The sequence below is a fragment of the Lissotriton vulgaris genome, chromosome 12 (genome assembly GCF_964263255.1).
Source record: "Lissotriton vulgaris chromosome 12, aLisVul1.2, whole genome shotgun sequence".
Classification (NCBI taxonomy): domain Eukaryota; kingdom Metazoa; phylum Chordata; class Amphibia; order Caudata; family Salamandridae; genus Lissotriton; species Lissotriton vulgaris.
In genome coordinates, this window is record NC_141700.1 from 3,493,766 (window position 1) to 3,512,016 (window position 18,251).

Here is an 18,251-nt window from a genome sequence, read left to right on the forward strand (position 1 = left end):
AAATCCAAGAGCTCAGCCGCCTTTTCAATGACCGTGTGATACGAGCGACATCCTTTGAGAAGACATCAGGAGACGAAGAAAGCTCCCACTCCAGGGATAACTCCAGGCCACTTGCCTCTTTAAGCTCTTCAAACAAGTCCTTTGACTCCTGCAGTTCTCCCTCCTCCATCTCCTCTGTTCGATACCTTTGCTCCTCCAGCAGCCTTTGAGACTTCCAGCAGCCTTTGAGGTCTTCCGCCTAGACCTCATCCTCAGGATCGGCATCGATGGAGCCACAACCAACTCCGACGGAGCCGGCGTTGTGCCCGGAGGTACAACTTGGAACGTACGAGGTGGAGTCGGAATCGGTGAAGATGGTATCAGCGTCGATGACCTCTGAGCCGAGAAATGCCAGGACGGCGCCGCCGGCAGAAAAGGCATAAACGGGGCCTGTGCATAAGTCTTCGGGACACCCAGATTGTAGGCAATTGGACCCATGGCACAGGATGGTGCTCCAGAGAGGTACATGGCTCTTGAAAAGACCTGTACATCGCATTTAAATAATGCGTCGGGTCTTGACGCAGGAAGGAAAGGGTGGGTTTGGCCCTAGACCCTGCTCCTGTTGTAGTACAATCGGAGTTGGGTCAACCGGGCCCAAGGGAGGATCCATCGGAGTCGAAGACCCTTCAGGCAGTGGAGCCTCCTTCTCCTCCTCCCGAGATGGAGAGTGAGTCGGCGCCATGGAAGGATTCGAAGCCAGAGCCGGGGAATGCTCCGGAGAAGCCACTGGAGAAGGCTCACCTTGCGACTCCGGATTGGATGCAATAGGCGAAGGAGAGACATAGTCCTTCTGATGTCGATGTTTTGGAGATTTCGACTTTGGATCCGACTCTCTTCCAGTGTGAGGCCGCGACCCATGCTGCTTCTTCTTGCGCTTCTTCTTAGATTGATTAGTATGGCCCGAAGACTACCTCGAAGCCAATCTCGACTTTGAGCGAAACCTCTAATGCCTCCTACCTCTCTTCTCCTTCAGTTTTGCTACGAGCAGCTTCGCCTCTCTCTCGCAGCGCCTTCGGGTTCATCTGATCACAGCTGGAGCATTCTTGGACGTCGTGGTCCGACGACAGGCACCAAACGCAGTCCTCGTGCGGATCCGTTATCGACATTACCTTTACACACGCCCCACAGAGCTTGAACCCAGATTTCCTCAATGACATATCAACAGGAAACAAGACTTAACACAAAACAAGTATCAGTAAAAAAGTAATCAAACTAGCTACTGAGGATCCCAAGAAAAACAGTTCGCATCGACGAGGTGGAAAAAAAAGGGAACTGATGTCATCACGCCGACGGGGTCCTATTGTGGATTCAGTGACATCAGCAGAGCTGCGCGCGATGCCGTGCTTCTGTGACGTCATCCACGTCGGCGTGAGGAGCTACGAAAGAATTTTCGAATGTTGCTGACGCAGGGGATATTCACAAAGTGAGGAATCCACTGGCAGATGTATCCATCAGAAACATGTGCCAGAAAATGAAAGAGTTAGTATTTTGCGTTCTGCTCCTAGCTTGAGGCCTGTGATGCAGCCGGCTGGACCATCCGGGTCCCAGGTAGTAACCCATGAGCCGATGATTCAAAGAAATTCAAATGAATGGGGTGACCCTGTGTCCCTCAGAACCTGGGTAAATTATGCAGCAAAGAAAAGTGGTTCTGTCAGGTATAACAACTAATTTGTACAAGGTAATGAATACTCTGGAAACACTTGTAAGTAACACACCAAAATTACCAAAATTAAAAAATAAATACAGCTCTTAATCAGCAGTGAGTGTTATCTTTACTTTACATTACTTTAGAATGACTGTCAAGTGACCAGCTACATAAACAAAGACTGCACAATGTTCAAGTGTGTCTTGAGTGACTTTAGGTCAGTAGTGACTGTAGCACAAGTTACTAATTGTGTAACAATATATCTGTAAGAGACATTAGTTAGTGATAGATTCTTTACCTTAGAATATCCCCAGGTGTCAGACTGGATCCGGAAATTTTTGCGTAGCAGTACCCTTGCGCGTCGGTAGGCGTCGTCTGCGGCTCCGCGTCAGTCATCGGCGTCGTGATGAAGTTGGAGTACTTAGACGCCGCCTCCGCGTGCTGACGTCAGTTCTTAGACACAGCTTTTCCGCGCCAGAAACGCAGAGCTATGCTAAAAACTAACACTGGTGCAATGAAACTAGGGCCCTGAAAGGAGATGACCTTAATCCTAGATATCGGTTCGCATAACGGAGAGGATGGGTGGGTCGGTAAGGAATCGATCACTAACTAATGTCTCTTACAGTTATATCGTTACACAAGTAGTAACTTGTGCATCTGAAAGAGACACGTTAGTGATAGATTCCTTACCTTAGAATAGATACCCCAGCAATACCAACCCAGGTGGTGGGTCTGCGAACCAATAATCACACCAGAAAGTCCTGGAGGACGGAACGGCCAAAGAAACCATCCCTCCGGACATGGCTGTCCAGGCAATAGTGTCTTGCAAACGTGTGCAGCGAGGCCCACGTAGCTGCCTGGCAAATGTCCTGCAAGGGCACTCCTCGGCCCAAGGCAGTTATAGTTGCTGTGACCCGAGTGGAATGAGCCCTCAGCCCAACAGGGGGTTCCTTCTTAGCCAAGGGGTAACACGCCTGGATACACAAGATGATCCACCGCGAGATGGTCCTACCTTGGACAGGAAAGAAGGCCTTGTCCGCAACACAACCTTGTCCGGATGGACTGAAAGGAAAGGAGGTTTACAGGATAGAGCCTGGAGCTCACTCACTCTACTGGCAGAGGTGATGGCTACCAGTAAGGCAGTCTTCAAAGTAAGAAGGCGGAGGGGACAGTTGTGAAGTGGCTATAAGGGAGCGCACATCAGAAAAGTAAGAACCAAGTTCAAGTCCCACTGAGGCATCACAAAGGGCACAGGAGGGAACGTGTGCGTGATGCCTTTCAAGAATCGATTAACAATAGGGGACTCGAACAAAGAAGGTTGATCAGGCAGCCTCAAAAAGGCTGAAAGAACAGAAAGGTAGCCCTTGATAGTGCCCAGAGCAGAGTCCTGCTGGGCAAGAGAAAGAAGAAAGAGAAGAACCTCAGAAAGAGGGGCAGAGAGAGGATCCACAGCCTTTGCTGTGCACCATGCCACAAATCTGTTCCACCTGCAGGCGTATACCGACTTTGTGGAGGGACGCCTGGCTGCCAGAATGATGTTACAGACTTCAGGAGGCACGTCAAATGGCCTCAACTGTCGCCGCTCAATCTCCAAGCATGGAGGTGGAGACTGGACAGGTTCGGGTGGAGGACCGTCCCCTGCTGCTGCGACAGAAGGTCCTCCTGAAGAGGCAGACAAACCGGGGGATCGACTGACATACTGAGTAGCTCGGGATACCAGTACCTTTGTGCCCAGTCCGGAGCAACAAGGATGACTTGTGCCTGGTCGCGGCTGATCTTCTTCAGCACTCTGGGCAGAAGTGGTATAGGCGGAAAGGCGTACAACAGACCGCAACTCTACTCGCGACGAAAAGCGTCTCCGAGCGAGTTCTGCCTTGGAAATTCCATCGCGCAGAACTGATGACATTGCGCGTTCTCTTCGGTGGCGAATAGATCTAACCAAGGCTCTCCCCACTGCAGATAGAGACCTTGCGCAACGTCAGAGTTCAGACGCCATTCGTGATCCATCATGCACCAGCGGCTGAGTTCGTCCGCCCTGGCGTTCAGAGAACCTGTCAGGTGTTGAACCACCAGAGTCACGCCCTGATGTTCCAGCCATTGCCAGAGGCGCAGAGCCTCCTGGCACAGGGTCCACGACCCCACCCCGCCCTGTATGTTGCAGTACCACATGGCGGTGGTGTTGTCCGTGAACACCTGCACTACACCCCCCCAGACAGAGGGGAGGAATGCCTTCAGTGCTAGACGAATCGCCCGTAGCTCCAAAAGGTTGATATGGAGCCGGGACTCCGCCGGAGACCAGTGGCCTCTGATCTCCGCCTTTCCCATGTGGCCTTCCCAGCCCTGGAGGGACGCGTCCGTCACAACTATGTGCTCCGGTTGGGGAAGAGAGAGGAATCTGCCGCTGACCCAATCGCGGTCCGTGAGCCACCACTGCAGCTGTCTCGCAGTGCTGGGCCCACTGAAACTTCAGGTCCCACTGCAGAGCCCGCATCCGCCAACGGGCGTGATGCACCAGAAGGATGCAGGAAGCCATCAGCCCCAGAAGCCGCAGCGTCAACCTGACCGAAACTCAGGATAAAGGCTGAAAGATTGGAATCAGAGCCTGTATATCCCGAACCCGCTGTTCGGGTGGGTAAACCCGAAACTGCGCTGAGTCGAGAACCGCTCCGTTAAAAAGGAGCTTCTGAGAGGGGCACAGGTGTGACTTCGGCACATTGATGGAGAACCCCAGCTGGTGCAAGAGGTCTGCCGTCGTCTGGAGGTGGCTGACGACTGTCTGGGGCGAACCCGCCTTCAACAACCAGTCGTCTAGGTAAGGGAAGACTGAAACCCCTAACCTGCGCAGATGAGCTGCTATCGTGAACCCGTGGGGCGCTGGTAAGGCCGAAGGGGAGCACGGTAAACTGAAAGTGCTCGTGGCCTACCTTGAACCGCAGGTAACGCCGGTGGGCCAGCAGGACGGGGATGTGGAAATAAGCGTCCTGCAAGTCCAGCGCTACCATACAGTCTCCTGGGTCCAGGGCAGCTAAGAGCTGAGCCAGGGTCAGCATCTTGAACTTCTCCTTCCGGAGGAAGTCGTTGAAGTTTCGTAGGTCCAAGATAGGGCGTAGGCCCCCTTTGCCCTTCTTGGGTACCAGAAAGTAGTGGAAGTAGCAACCACGTCCTACTTCTGGCCCAGGAACGCGCTCAATGACCCCCTTGGCCAAGAGGGCCGAAACTTCCTCCTGCAGAAGCCGCAAATGATACCCCGATACGCGGTAGTGTTGCGGTGGCATGGCTTGAGGGGTCGTCTCGAAGGGGATCTGCAGCACCCACCTGTCTGAAGTGACAGTGCGCCAGTGAGAGTGGTGATGGCGAACCCTGCCCCCCACTGGCGTCACATGGGTTGAAAAGCATGGACTAGGAGGGTTTAAAGACGGATGCTGCGGGGGAGGGTGTGGACTGGCCTCGCCGTTGTCCCCGACCGCCTCCACAGCGATTTCCATGGCCGACACCACGCTGGATGTTAGCCTGCGGCGTGTGGCTGGCAGCACGTGTGGGGGCGCCCCTTCCTTGGCCACGAAAGGAGCGAAAGGCACCCGTTAGCTGGCGCGGGGCCGAGAGGCCCAAGGACTTGGCTGTAGCCCTGGAGTCCTTAAAGCGCTCAAGCACATGGTCTGCCTTGTCGCCAAAAAGGCGACGGCCATCAAACGGCATGTCCATCAATGTGTTTTGGACATCGGACGAAAAGTTGGCGGATCTCAACCAGGCGTGGCGTATAGTTGCCACCGTGGTTGCCATCGCTCTACCTAGTGAGTCGGTGGTATCCAACCCACACCGGATAGAATATCTGGCTGCATCCCGGCCCTCCACAAGGGCTTGGCCGAGTTTGGCCCCTACCTCCAACAGACACTCTGGCAGCACTTCCGCAACCAGATCCCACAGAGAGTGGGTGTAGCGGCCCAAGAGGCATGCGGTGTTGGAAGACCGCAGTCCCAGACTAAGGGAGGAGAAGACCTTTTTACCGTACATCTCATACCTCTTGGATTTCCTGTCCGGCGGAGCCGACGGGAATGCGGTCTGGGAAGTGGACGCCTGGATGACCAGGCTCTCGGGGGTGGGGTGGGTGGACAGGAAAAGTGGGTCGCCCGGGGCCGTCTTGCCATGTTCCTATCTACGGGCGAACCCGTAGCGGGCCATGACCAAGTGCCCAAAAGAACGTCGGTCAAGGCCTCATTAAACGGCAGCAGAGGCTCTGTCGGGCATGACTGCAGCTTAAGGACCTCAGTGAGGAGGTTAGTTCTCACGGCCGCGACGGGGAGCTCAAGGCCCAAGGCCTTGGCAGCCCTCATCAACACCACACTGTATGTTGCCCCCTCCTCCGAAGCCACGGCAGGAGGAGAGACAAAACCAAGGTCACCTGTCCAGTCCTCTTGAGACCGACACTCTCGGGTCAGAGGGTCCTCAGACCCCTCCCAATACTCCTCATCAGCCATCTCCTGAAATTCAGGGTTGTCGATCAATGGGGCCGGTTCATTGAAGTAAAAGTTCTCAATCGCCGTCGGGTACGGCGCCCAGCGGCGCCATACCGACGCCGGAACCGGAGCGAGGGAGGCATCGGGGACGGCGCCGCCCGAGGACGTCGCCGGAGGTGACACCTGACGGACCGACGCCGGGGGGGTCGTAAGGTCCACCTGCGACGACCCAGATCCCGAAGCGGGTCCAGTGGTATCCCGCGGCGCCGGGCCCGAAGGCGCCATCGGGACCGAAGGCGCAGACGGCGTCGGGGCAGAAGCCTGTGACCCGCTAGGGGCCCTAGATGGGTCCGCTGGGCCCGAAGGCACCGCGGAGCCCGTCGGAGGAGAGAGGGACCTCATGGCCATGAGGAAGCGCTCGATCTCCTCCGGTGTCGCGTCTTGCCCAGGGACCGGAGGGTGTGGAGCTGGACGCGGCGCCCGCGACTCCGACGGAGCCGCGTGGGTGGTGTCACCCGAACCCCCGGCTGCGTCGCGCCAGCGTCGAGGGGAGTGAGAAGAGCGATGACGCCTCTTCGACTTCTTGTGTTTCTTACCTGAAGACGACTTCGACCCGGAGGAGTGGTGCCGACTCTCGGAGCTGTGGTGGCTCCGACCCCGCAACCTGTCCCTCGACCTCCCGTGGGACCAGGACCTCTCGCGGCGCGGGGCAGACTGCCGGAGTTCGAGTAGCCTGCTGGACCGCTCCCGCCTGGCTTTCGAAGAGCGGGCCCGGTAGCCGGAGCAGGCCTGGTCGTCGTGGTCGACGCCTAGACAAGTTAGACACAGGTGGTGAGGATCCGTAACCGACATCGTGCGGTCGCAATCCTCGCAGTGCTTAAACCCAGGCATCCCTATGGCACCGATCGGAGTCGTACGACTTCGAAAAGATGATCAAAATTATCAAAAAAGTTAGTCAAGAAGTGACTAGAAGTACTGCTTTTTCCAGATCTGCGCGTGCTGGCGTGGAAAAAAGAAGAACTGACGTCAGCACGCTGAGGCGGCGTCTAAGTACTCCGACGACATCATCACGGCACCGACGACGGACGCGGAGCCGCAGACGACGCCTACGGACGCGCAAGGGAACTGCTACGCAAAAACTTCCGGATCCAGTCTGACGCCTGGGGATATTCTAAGGTAAGGAATCTATCACTAATGTGTCTCTTTCAGATGTGCTGTACATGAAGTGATAACGAAGACATGTGAATACAAACAAATGCAAGGGGCTTTTTTTTATAGATATGTCCAATTTTACAAGCGTATCACGCTAACAGGGGATTTGAGTTCCAGTTTAGTTTAGTGGATTGTATGGACTGGTGGAGACAGTAACGTTGACGTTTCGACCCTGAGGGATGGTGCAGGATATTATTTGCATCAGGAGCGGGTCTTCATCCGGACAGGAGGTGAACAGAGAAGGGGGGGGGGGGACAGCCAGTATAAGAGGATGCTTGTGATATGGTATCTTCTTTTTGCAATCATGCGAGGAGGTGTCAGCCTATTACTATACTGGCTAAGGATAATGGAAAACTATTGTTTAATTTGCTGGTCTAATTATGTAAACATGGTTCACTAGATGACATTTCTAGCAAAATACAAAACATGCACTGACCTACAGAAACACAAAAGGATTAGTTTATGGGCTGGTCAGGGAGATAATTACCTTGTGGACTGTATCCAGGCTGCCAGGAAGGAGGAGGTTGGCTGGTCCATCCATTGGCAGTTGGCACAGCTCTGACACTCCACTGGCTGATGCCCGCCTGACCTGGTGATTGACTTTTGCTATCACGAGGCTCCGCCCGTTTCACTTCAACCTAAATAAATAAATCAGATACTTAAGGAGATAGTCGAAGGTCTATGCCCCCCACCCTTGTACCACCACAAATCCCTCAATTTGAATCCTCAAGACTAAACCTAGCATTTTGGGACTTAACCCTAAAAAGTCTACTGCAAGACTTGCATTTGGACAATGAAATGTCATCTAAATGTTTCTTATAAATATTGCATGTACCCATGAAATACTAAAATGTGTAGAAGTCACAATAAGGTATGATCTATCTTCCCTCCAAAATGGGCATATCTGCTACTTGTAAAGCAACAGTGCCCTCCGCTCAGCAGTGCTGGGCCGTGCCAACTGGACTACTTAGAGTTAGATTTAGCCCTCAAATGAGAGTACAATTGTATTTCTCAACTGAAGCGGAAACTCTTACTGTACACATTCTGTGATGCAAAAAATGGGTGCGTCTGGGATCTCACAGAAGGCATGACCTGACTGCTCACTGCTTGATTAAGAAATGGAGGCAGGGGTATGCGAATTGGCTTGCATGTGATCTTTTTGTGCAGATACTTAAAAGTATTTTCTATAAAGTTTGTATAGAAATGTCTAATGGAGGATAAAAACTTACCTTCCCCAGGCTATCGCTTTAAGAATCTCAATTTAATTAACTTGCATAAAATGTCAGAGGGGATGGATGTAGAAAGAGAATCTTATAATACATCTAACAAAAGAGAAAGTAAACAAAACATGCAAGTAATACAAAAATGGACAGTTTGAGTCAAGAAGCAGCAGCAAATATTCATACTGTGTTGTCAGTTTGGAATGTTACACAATGTGTACTATTAAAACACATTTTTCTTATGGATTAGCTGTACTAAAGCCTCCCTGGGATAAACAAAGCTATGGTAGCCCGGTGCTATCTCAATTTTTACAACTTTTTAATTTAGGGACATTGGGAATTGAGAGCCGCATTGATAGCCCTGTTTCTTTAGTGCACAGAATCATGAATTTGTAAATAAATTCCACATGGTGGATGATGTGGCTATCACATAGCTGCATAGCTACAGCAGGCCATAACAGTTTTGGGTTTACTCGTCAGAGTAGACACTGAAACCAACATTTTAAAAAAGATTGTCAGCCAGGGAGATGAAAGCAGCTCTAAATGCCAGACATGCAAGATGGTAATTTCATATTTCATCTACAAGATGGCCCAGGCATAAGCCCTCTCTCAATACATATGATGCTCACTTTGACAATTTTCAAAGGCATAAGATGCCGTATTGAAAACACAATTATTACAAAACATTGCTGCTTCCAAGACTGTAAACTTATATATGAGCCATAAAGAGAATGACTCATTACATTAATTTAGTTCGTAAAGATTTCATTTAGCACTTTTTGTAGGCATAAAATTCACTTAATGTTCTCACTCTTGATTTCTGTAGCAGAATTCCCACTTAACAAGTGACTAAGTAGCAGGTATACATTTTAACTAAATCACCATCACAGAGCTCTTATGAAGCAACTGATTAGGTTACAGATATGGAGAAGTTACTTGGAATCCTAACTTTCCTCCAGTGGAGCCTTCAATAAGGAACAGTTTCCTACTTGCAAATTTAGTACGCATTCAGGAAAATTTCCATTGAATCGTACGCACTTTAGTCCTGTCTAAGTACGGGGGTCCAGTAGCACTTTTTCCAAAGTCACATTCTGTGCAGTATGTTCGCCTTACTTCTCAAAGGCTAGGAAGCACATGCGACACAGAAGTATAATTTGGCGCACTGACAACAGGTTATATTGGTAATTCTATTAATTTGCTTCATAAGATGGAAGAAAATATATTAATCCTTAAAAATAGTACTAAATGAAAATTATCACACAAGTCTTTGTTTTCTTCTACAGTGAATGATAGGGATGGATAGGGCAATCTAACTGTATAAAAAAGACAACAGAATATTGTGCCTTTAGGGGAGCCTGACTTTCAGTGTCACATGATGCCCTGTAGGTGGCAGCTGACTGTTCTTTTTGACGCAGTAACATCTAAGCATATATAGTGTTCACTCTTCCACCAGGAGGGAGTGAGGGTTGCTTATGATTTTAATGGAGTCCACTGCTGGAGAACTAGGATTAAAGGTAAGAAACAACTTCTTTAGGGCCTCTCCATAGATAATCGACAGGCATTGAATAAAATGGTTACCTCATCCCCTAAATCGCGAGAGAAAAGATAAAAAGGTATAACATAAGCAAAGATTTTATCAAAAAGGCTTGCTCTACTTGAGCATCTTATCTAGCAGCTGAATCAAGGCAATAGTGTCTTGTAAAAATGTGGCCAGATACCCAGGTTGCCTTGCAGATCTCAAAGATTGGCATACTTCTCAGTAATACAGCCGTAGCCACTTTACCTCTGGTTGAATGGACTTTACCTCTGGTTGAATGGACTTTTGGTTTTCCAGGTAACATTTTGTAAGCTTTCTGGTAGCACAGGAGTTTGGAAGAGACTTTCTCTGGATAAGAATTGTTTGGAAGTGTCAAACCAAGTCCACAATAGACCATAGTTCTTATTGGAGGTTACAAATGTAGACAAGGCGTAACAAGGAGGAACTAACAACCCTTTAGAGAATCAGAAGCAACCATTTAGAAGAAAACAAGTTACTTAACCTGTAACTTTGGTTCCCCAGTATTGGTAACATTCATAGATTCCATTAGCTTGTATCATTCCCAGTTGTCGGAATGGGAGTCACAGTAACAAAAATAACATAGCAGTAAGTACAAAAGAGAAAGAAAAAAAGGCCTAGGCCTCATTCCTTTTATAGTATATCCGTCTCTTTTTGTTAAAGAGACCAAACTAAGCCTCAGCCAATCAGAGGAGCCTCACCCCATAGAACCCTCCTGAAGGAACCTCAGAGCTCTGAGGTGTAGCTGTTGTGTAGCTGTTGTGTAACAGTAACCACCTCTGCTGAAGGCTGAGCTTTCCCAGGGGAGGAGGGTGGGCGCATGGGAATATATGAAAGTTACCAATACTGGGGAACCAAAGTTACAGGTAAATAACTTGTTTTCTTGCCCCAGTATTCGAACTCTGATAGATTCCCATAGCTTGTATCAGAGTAGCTAGCAGTAAGAAACAAAGCACATTTTGTAACATGAATAAAGAAACATGTTTGTATCCTTATCAACATGAATGAAGGAGGAAATTATATACTAAAATAACTTGTATCAACAGTAAATACAAAATGTGCAGAAATAGTAAGGAGGGATAGTAGGGAAAGCTCACCCATTAGTGGAAGAGGTTCCTCAGGACTGCCTGGCCCACAGCTGTGTCTTCCTGTGTCAAGGATTCCAGGCAGTAATGCTTCGTAAAGGTGTGCACGCTGCTCCAAGTCGCAGCTCTGCAAATGTCTCTGATGTGTACTCCCGCGAAGAGAGCTGTAGATGAAGCCACGGATCTTGTGGAGTGTGCCCTAATCCTGTTATTCAGTGGCTAACCCGCTGTTGAATGGCAATAGAGAATGGCACAGGAAATCCATCTTGCAATACTTTGCTTGGAAAGTGGAAGGCCCTTGCAAGGACCACCAAAAGCAATGAATAATTTTGAAGATTTACGAAATCCCTTGGTGCGATCCAAATAAAATTTCAAGCACCGCTGCACATCCAGAGAATGAAACGACCTCTCCGCTGGTGTGGAAGGGTGAGGAAAGAAAGACCTGAGAATCACTGGTTCATTTAGGTGAAAGTCTGAAGGCACTTTAGGTATGAACCTCGGATTAGTTCTTAAAATCACGGTATTCCTTTTGAATTGGAGAAAAGGTTCCTGTATCATGAGAGCCTGCAATTCCCCAATGCGTCTTGCCGATGTGAGAGCAAGCAGGAGAGCCAATTTCCATGAAAGAAATTTCATGTCTGTCCGATGTATCGGCTCGAAGGGATTCTTCATCAGCTGTGCGAGAACTAAATTCAGATGCCAAGTAGGAGACGGAGGCCTCACAGGGGGATAGACTCGGAACAAGCCCTTGAGAAACTGTTTAATTATTCTTGAAGACCAGAGAGAAGGTCCAGATGCCGAACGTCTGTAGCGAGAAATCGCTGCCAAGTGAACTTTTATGGATGAATGAGCCAATCCTATCTTAGCCAAAGACAAAAGATAGGGTAGAAGCTGATGAGGCTGAGAAAAGAAAGGGTCAACACCTTCCTTCCGGCACCAAAAACAAAATCTTTACCATTTCGAAAGGTAAGTTTTATTTGTTGAAGGAGCTCTAGCTTGAGAGAGAACCTCTCTTATTTCATTTGAGATGGGAAGGTTCATGAATTCTCGCTGCTCAAGAGCCATGCAGTCAGGTGTAATGAATCTGGATCCGGATGCCAAATCTGTCCGTGGGACATCGTGAGAAGATCCGGAATCGTCCGCAAAGGAAGAGGAGGGACGAGTGAAAGAAGGTTAAGTTCTGTGAACCAGAACTGTCTCGGCCAGGCAGGAGCTATCAAGATCATCTTGCACGGTTCCGTTTTGATCTTCCTGATAAGCCTCGGGATCATTGGAATGGGGGAAAAGGCGTACACAAATGCTCTTGACCAAGCTATCGAAAGCGCATTCTCTAATGACCCTCGATGGTGAAGCCTACTTGCGTAAGATCGGCATTTCCGGTTGGTCGGGGTGGCAAATAGATCTATTGAGGGTTTGCCCCACCGTTGAAAAGTTTCTTCCAAGACCACTTGGTTCAGTTCCCATTCGTGACTGACTGACTATAGCCTGCCGAGTCTGTCCGCCTTTTTGTTTAGGACTCCTGGTAGATGTTCTGCCTGCAGCGATATTCCGTGAGGAATAGCCCATTCCCAAATCTTCTGGGCCTCCTGAGACAACGGAAGAGACCTGGTACCCCCTTCCTTGTTTATGTAGTACATGTCCGTGGTGTTGTCTTTTCGGATGAGAACCTCTGACCCCTGCAGTCGAGGAAGAAATGCTTGAAGTGCCAGCCTGATAGCCCTGAGTTCTAGGAGGTTGATGTGAAGACGACGGTGCTGGGGTAACCAATGCCCGCTGACATGAAGAACCTGAAGAACCGCATCCCAGCCGTCCAGTGACGCATCAGTTGTCCCGCTTGAGGAGACGGATTGCCCTTGAAGTATAGAGCTTGGGAAAGGTTTTCCTGTTTTGTCCACCACAAGGCTGCTCTTTTCATTGCGAAATTGATGGTCACCGTGTCGTCGAATGAGCCGTGAACTTGCTTCCACTGTTTGTCTAGCTGTTCTTAAAGAGGTTGCATCTGCAATCTGCAGTGAGGTATTAGAGGGATGCTGTCATGATCCCACTGCATAGTCCCACTGTCGGCAAGGTCAAGAAACGAAAAAGCCTGATCCAGAGATCATTTAATAAGTATCCACACTGGTTACGTCAAGGACCTACTTGGAAGACCACTCTGAAATCCATTCTCAGGGTTTTGAATCTGTCTTCCGTTGCGCCAGCAATGCCACGGCGAGAAGACAAAGGTTCTCGCTCTAGTCTTCCAGAGCGCGAGATCAGTAACATCGAGTTGGCGCATGCGCGCCCAGGTAACTGCGCACTTCAACTGAATAGATCGACGGAGAGAGCAGCGTTTCCTCAGCGCGCCTGAATTCTAGTGCGCACCTTCAGAGTTTCAGAGCAGTTTTGTCCAGGAAAGTATTCAGAACTTTTTCTAGAGTAACACTAGAGTTTTTGTGGTAATTTGTTCTTTTCACGAATTCATCTTCAGAGTCCTTTGATCGTCAGAGAACTGTATTAGTCAAGTACTGGAGATAGTGCGAAGTCAAGGATATGAAATATGCCTATTCATTTGGAGGAACGCCTTCTGTGAAGAGAAGGTTTCCAATCTTCAGAGCCAAGTAAGACTTTCTGTGTATAATTGAATGCTGCGTCACATCATCATTCTGTGAGGAATTTCAGTGACTGAGTTTCAACTGTCAAGAGACTTTTCTAATCCTCTTGCCTCAAGGAATTAAGGGCACTGAAGCTCTTATAGACTTGGTGTTCAATTTAAGACTGCTCAACCTTTCGTGAGAATCGAACTTATAATTTCAACCTTCCTGTCACGAAAGAGAGAAAGAACTTTATTCCAACTCCAACTTCATTCTTTAGTTCTTGAGCGGGAACTGAAGCTCTTACAACTGATCAAAGAAAAGCTCAGGCAAACGTAGAGTGGGGCAAAGTCATTGGTGAAAAAGGTAATGAGAGTAATATCAAAAGGATATTTTAGAGTCTGAATTAATAGTTTTAGAATAGAGTTACATTATTGTCATTGTTACAGGTATCGCCAGAAGAGAATAACCGAAGAAAGACGAGTCTGGTTGATACCATCACCATTGAAGTCTCTCTTGTTTGTCTTCCACTTCCCCTTTCCCTTCTGATTGAATTCGAGAGATTAGTGTTTCAACCACTGTCTCCTGTGTTTGATCAGGGGGTATTGGGGGCTAGCGTCTGTTCCTGGGGAGGTCGCATTTGGTGTTCTGACAGATTGAAGTGCCCAGAGGCCTCTTTCTGAGGTGCACAGACCTCTCCCCGAGCAGACATGACTGAAGGTTTAGATGTCAAGGCTTTGGCCACAATCCTTGATAGTATGCAAAAACAATTAAATAATTCGTTGGAAGACAATAAGAATCTCAGGGCGGAGATAGAAAGAACTAGTCAAGAAAACTTGCAAATAAAATTAAGATTAGATGAGTTGTTAGATGCAGGTCCAAGTTTTAAGTCATCGACAAGTCAAATTAGTAGCTCATCACCCTCAGATATCTCAACACAAGTTATTCATGCAGTCTCGCCCATCATTCCATTAGCCTCTCCTGAGAGATTTAGCGGGGACCCTCAGAAAGCCCAAATCTTTCTCACACAATGTTCCTTACACTTTTTGTGCAGGCCCGTAATTTTTGCTAAGGATCAATCAAAGGTGGCTTTCATTCTGTCGTATCTGACTGGTGACGCAGCTGCGTGGTCCATGTCTCTAGTTACTAAGGACGACCCCATTTTGTACAAGTTTGAGGAATTTAAAGTGGAGTTTCTGAGAATCTTTGATAGACGTTCAGCGTCACAAGCTACAGATAACGAATTACTCGATCTAAAACAAGGCAATCGAGACTTGGTGGCATATTTAGCCCAATTCAATAAATTGATTGTGGAGACTCAATGGCCGGAAGCGAAGAGAGCTGCCATCTTTTATCGAGGGTTAAAAGATGAACTCAAGGACGCTCTAGCGCAGATTCCAAAAAGACCCACAGAAGTTTCCGAGCTTATTGATTTAGTTTTACAAATGGATCATAGGCTCAACGAGCGGAAGTGTGAAAAGAGAAGAGATTTTCGTCTTCCTCCACCTCGATTCGATCGCATGAAAACTGAGAGTCAAAGGGTCAACGAAAGTTCTCAGTCAGAGGAGCCCATGCAAATTGGATCTATCAGGGGGCCTTTATCCAAAGAAGAAAAAGAAAGAAGAAGAGCCGGGCAATTGTGTTTATACTGTGGATTATCGGGCCACTATGTCAAAGACTGTCCAAAGAGGCCAAAGATGTCGCAGCAGGTAAAAGATCGGCTTCACCTGTAGTCGGAGCTGCACAGGTGGAAGCAGAACCAAAGTCAGCTTCTAATTCTCAACAGATTGTTAATACTCTTCAATCCTCTGCTCCTCATTTAGTAGTTTCATTTACCATCGAGTTTCGGAATTCCAAGATTAGTGAAGTCACTGTGATGATTGATTCGGGGGCGACGGGCAATTTTTGTGACATTAAGTATGCTCAACGGATTGGGATTCAATTCATTCGGAAGAAGGTTGTAGAGCCGGTGAGAGCAGTGGACGGAACAAATTTATCATCTGGCCCAATTACTCATGAAACCGAGAAGATTCAATTAACTGGGTTGAGTGGTCACACTGAAGCTTTAATTTTTAACCTTATCGATGCTCCTCAATTTCAGCTTATATTGGGTCTTCCATGGTTAACGGAGCACAATCCACGCATAGATTGGGAGAAGAGAACAGTGGAAATGGACTCCATTTTTTGTAAGGAGAATTGTTTTTCTGAATCCCTCTCAGTAGAAGATGACTCCCCAGCACGAAAATTGGCCGATCATCCAGCTTTGATTTGTTCAATTGAAACTCAAGAGATTCCAGCGGAATACCGAGATTTATCTGCAGTTTTTGATAAGAGAGAGGCGGAAAAACTTCCTCCTCATCACCCGTATGATTGCAAGATAGAAATTGAACCGGGAGCTGTGCTTCCGTGTAGTCGTATCTACGCATTGACAGAAGATGAGAACAAGTACTTGAAGACATATCTGGAGCAATATTTAGAGAATGGATTCATACGGCCCTCCAAGTCGCCTGTCTCTTCACCCTTATTTTTCATTCCAAAGAAGAATGGTGAATTGAGAACCTGTATTGATTATAGAGCGCTCAATCAGGTAACAGTTAAAAATAGATATCCTCTCCCACTTATTTCTGTGCTCCTGGACCAAGTAAAAGATGCCAAGATTTACACCAAATTAGACTTGCGTGGAGCATATCATTTAATCAGAGTTGCTGCTGGGGACGAGTGGAAAACCGCTTTTCGAACTCGACATGGATTATTCGAGTATCAGGTGATGCCATACGGTTTATGTAATGCCCCAGCAGCTTTTCAACATTTTGTGAATGACATCCTACGAGAATTTCTGGACAGAATAGCTTTGGTCTACATTGACGACATATTAATTTTTTCCAAGAATGTTCATGAACACATTTCCCATGTCAGATCAATTCTTGTTCGACTACTTGAAAATCATCTCTTTGTGAAACTGGAGAAATGTGCCTTCCATGTGGAAGAAGTGGAGTTCCTTGGATTTGTATTATCTCCCAAAGGAGTCAGCATGGATGTGTCCAAGGTCAAGGCAGTGCAAGACTGGCCTTCCCCTTCAAGTGTGAAAGAAATTCAGAGTTTTATTGGTTTCTCCAATTTTTATCGGAGATTCATTCCAGACTTTTCTCATAAGGTTAGCCCCATCACGCGTTTATTGAGAAAAGGAGTTAAGTTTGAGTGGGATGAGAAAGCGGAAACAGCCTTCCAATTTTTAAAAAGATCCTTCACTCAGGCTCCCATTCTATTGCATCCCAGGCCTGAAGAACCGTTTTTTGTGGAGGCTGACGCCTCAGATGTCGCCATAGGAGGGATTTTATCTCAACGCCATCCGACTACAGGTCAGTTGCACCCCGTGGCTTATTACTCACGGAAATTGACTCCTCCTGAATGTAACTATTCCATCTCGGACAAAGAATTGTTAGCTGTTAAGGCGGCCTTTCTTGAGTGGAGACATTATTTACTTGGCGCAGCTCACAAGGTTACTGTCTACACAGATCACCGTAATCTGCAATTTTTAAAGTCAGCAAAGACATTGACAGCACGTCAGCTTCGATGGTCTCTGTTCTTCGCGGATTACAACTTTGTTATCACTTTCAGACCAGGTACCAGTAATGTAAAAGCAGATGCGCTTTCCAGAATTGACTCTAATTCCAGAGATGTTAATCCAAAAGATCAATCAATCATTCCAGAGGAGAAAATTGTTGCCATTTCCATTACAACAGATTTCACCGAAGAGATACAGAAGGCGTTATCTTCAGATGAAATGGAGATGTGGTCCAAAGAAGACTCCAATAGAGATATTCGAAAAGGATTGCCTTATCATCAGGATAGCCTCTATCTTCCTACGAAGGAGTTACAGAAAAAGGCTTTGAAGATTTGCCATGATGGAGCCTTAGCTGGTCACAAGGGAATCCAGAAAACCACAGAGTTAATTGAAAGAAATTTTTGGTGGCCGGAAATGAGATCACAGATACAACAGTATGTTACCACCTGCGAGCGATGCTTGAGAGGCAAAGCTGATCGAAGGGCACCTTTGGGACAGTTAATGCCCTTACCAACTCCCCCTCATCCATGGCATACGGTGTCCATGGACCTTATTGTAGATCTCCCAATGAGTCAAGGGTTGAATACGATATTAGTGATGGTGGACACCTTTTCTAAAATGGCCCATTTTGTCGCCCTAAAGGGTATCCCTTCAGCTCCTCAGTTGGCTCAAATATTTACTCAGCATATTGTCAGACTGCATGGCATTCCTCAAGTCATAGTCACAGATCGAGGGTCACAATTTGTTTCCCACTTTTGGAAGGCCTTCACCAAAAGATTGGGAATAGACGCTCGTTTCTCGACCAGTTTCCACCCAGAAACTGATGGACAAACCGAGAGAGTCAATCAAGAGTTAGAACAATATTTGCGACTCTATTTGATGAATCAGGAGGGAGGATGGTCAGAT

At 47.8% G+C, this 18,251-nt stretch overlaps 1 protein-coding gene across 11 annotated transcripts in view; it reads right to left on the bottom strand.

Moving 5' to 3' along the window:
- Positions 1-18,251, bottom strand: part of DAZAP1 (DAZ associated protein 1) — a 700,578-nt gene that overhangs the window by 394,495 nt on the left and 287,832 nt on the right. For all 11 annotated transcript variants that reach the window (XM_086946666.1, XM_086946663.1, XM_086946664.1 and 8 more), the window contains one exon: positions 7,838-7,988. In XM_086946666.1, the coding sequence (XP_086802792.1) occupies positions 7,838-7,988 (151 nt within the window). The remainder of the gene's footprint in view (positions 1-7,837; positions 7,989-18,251) is intronic.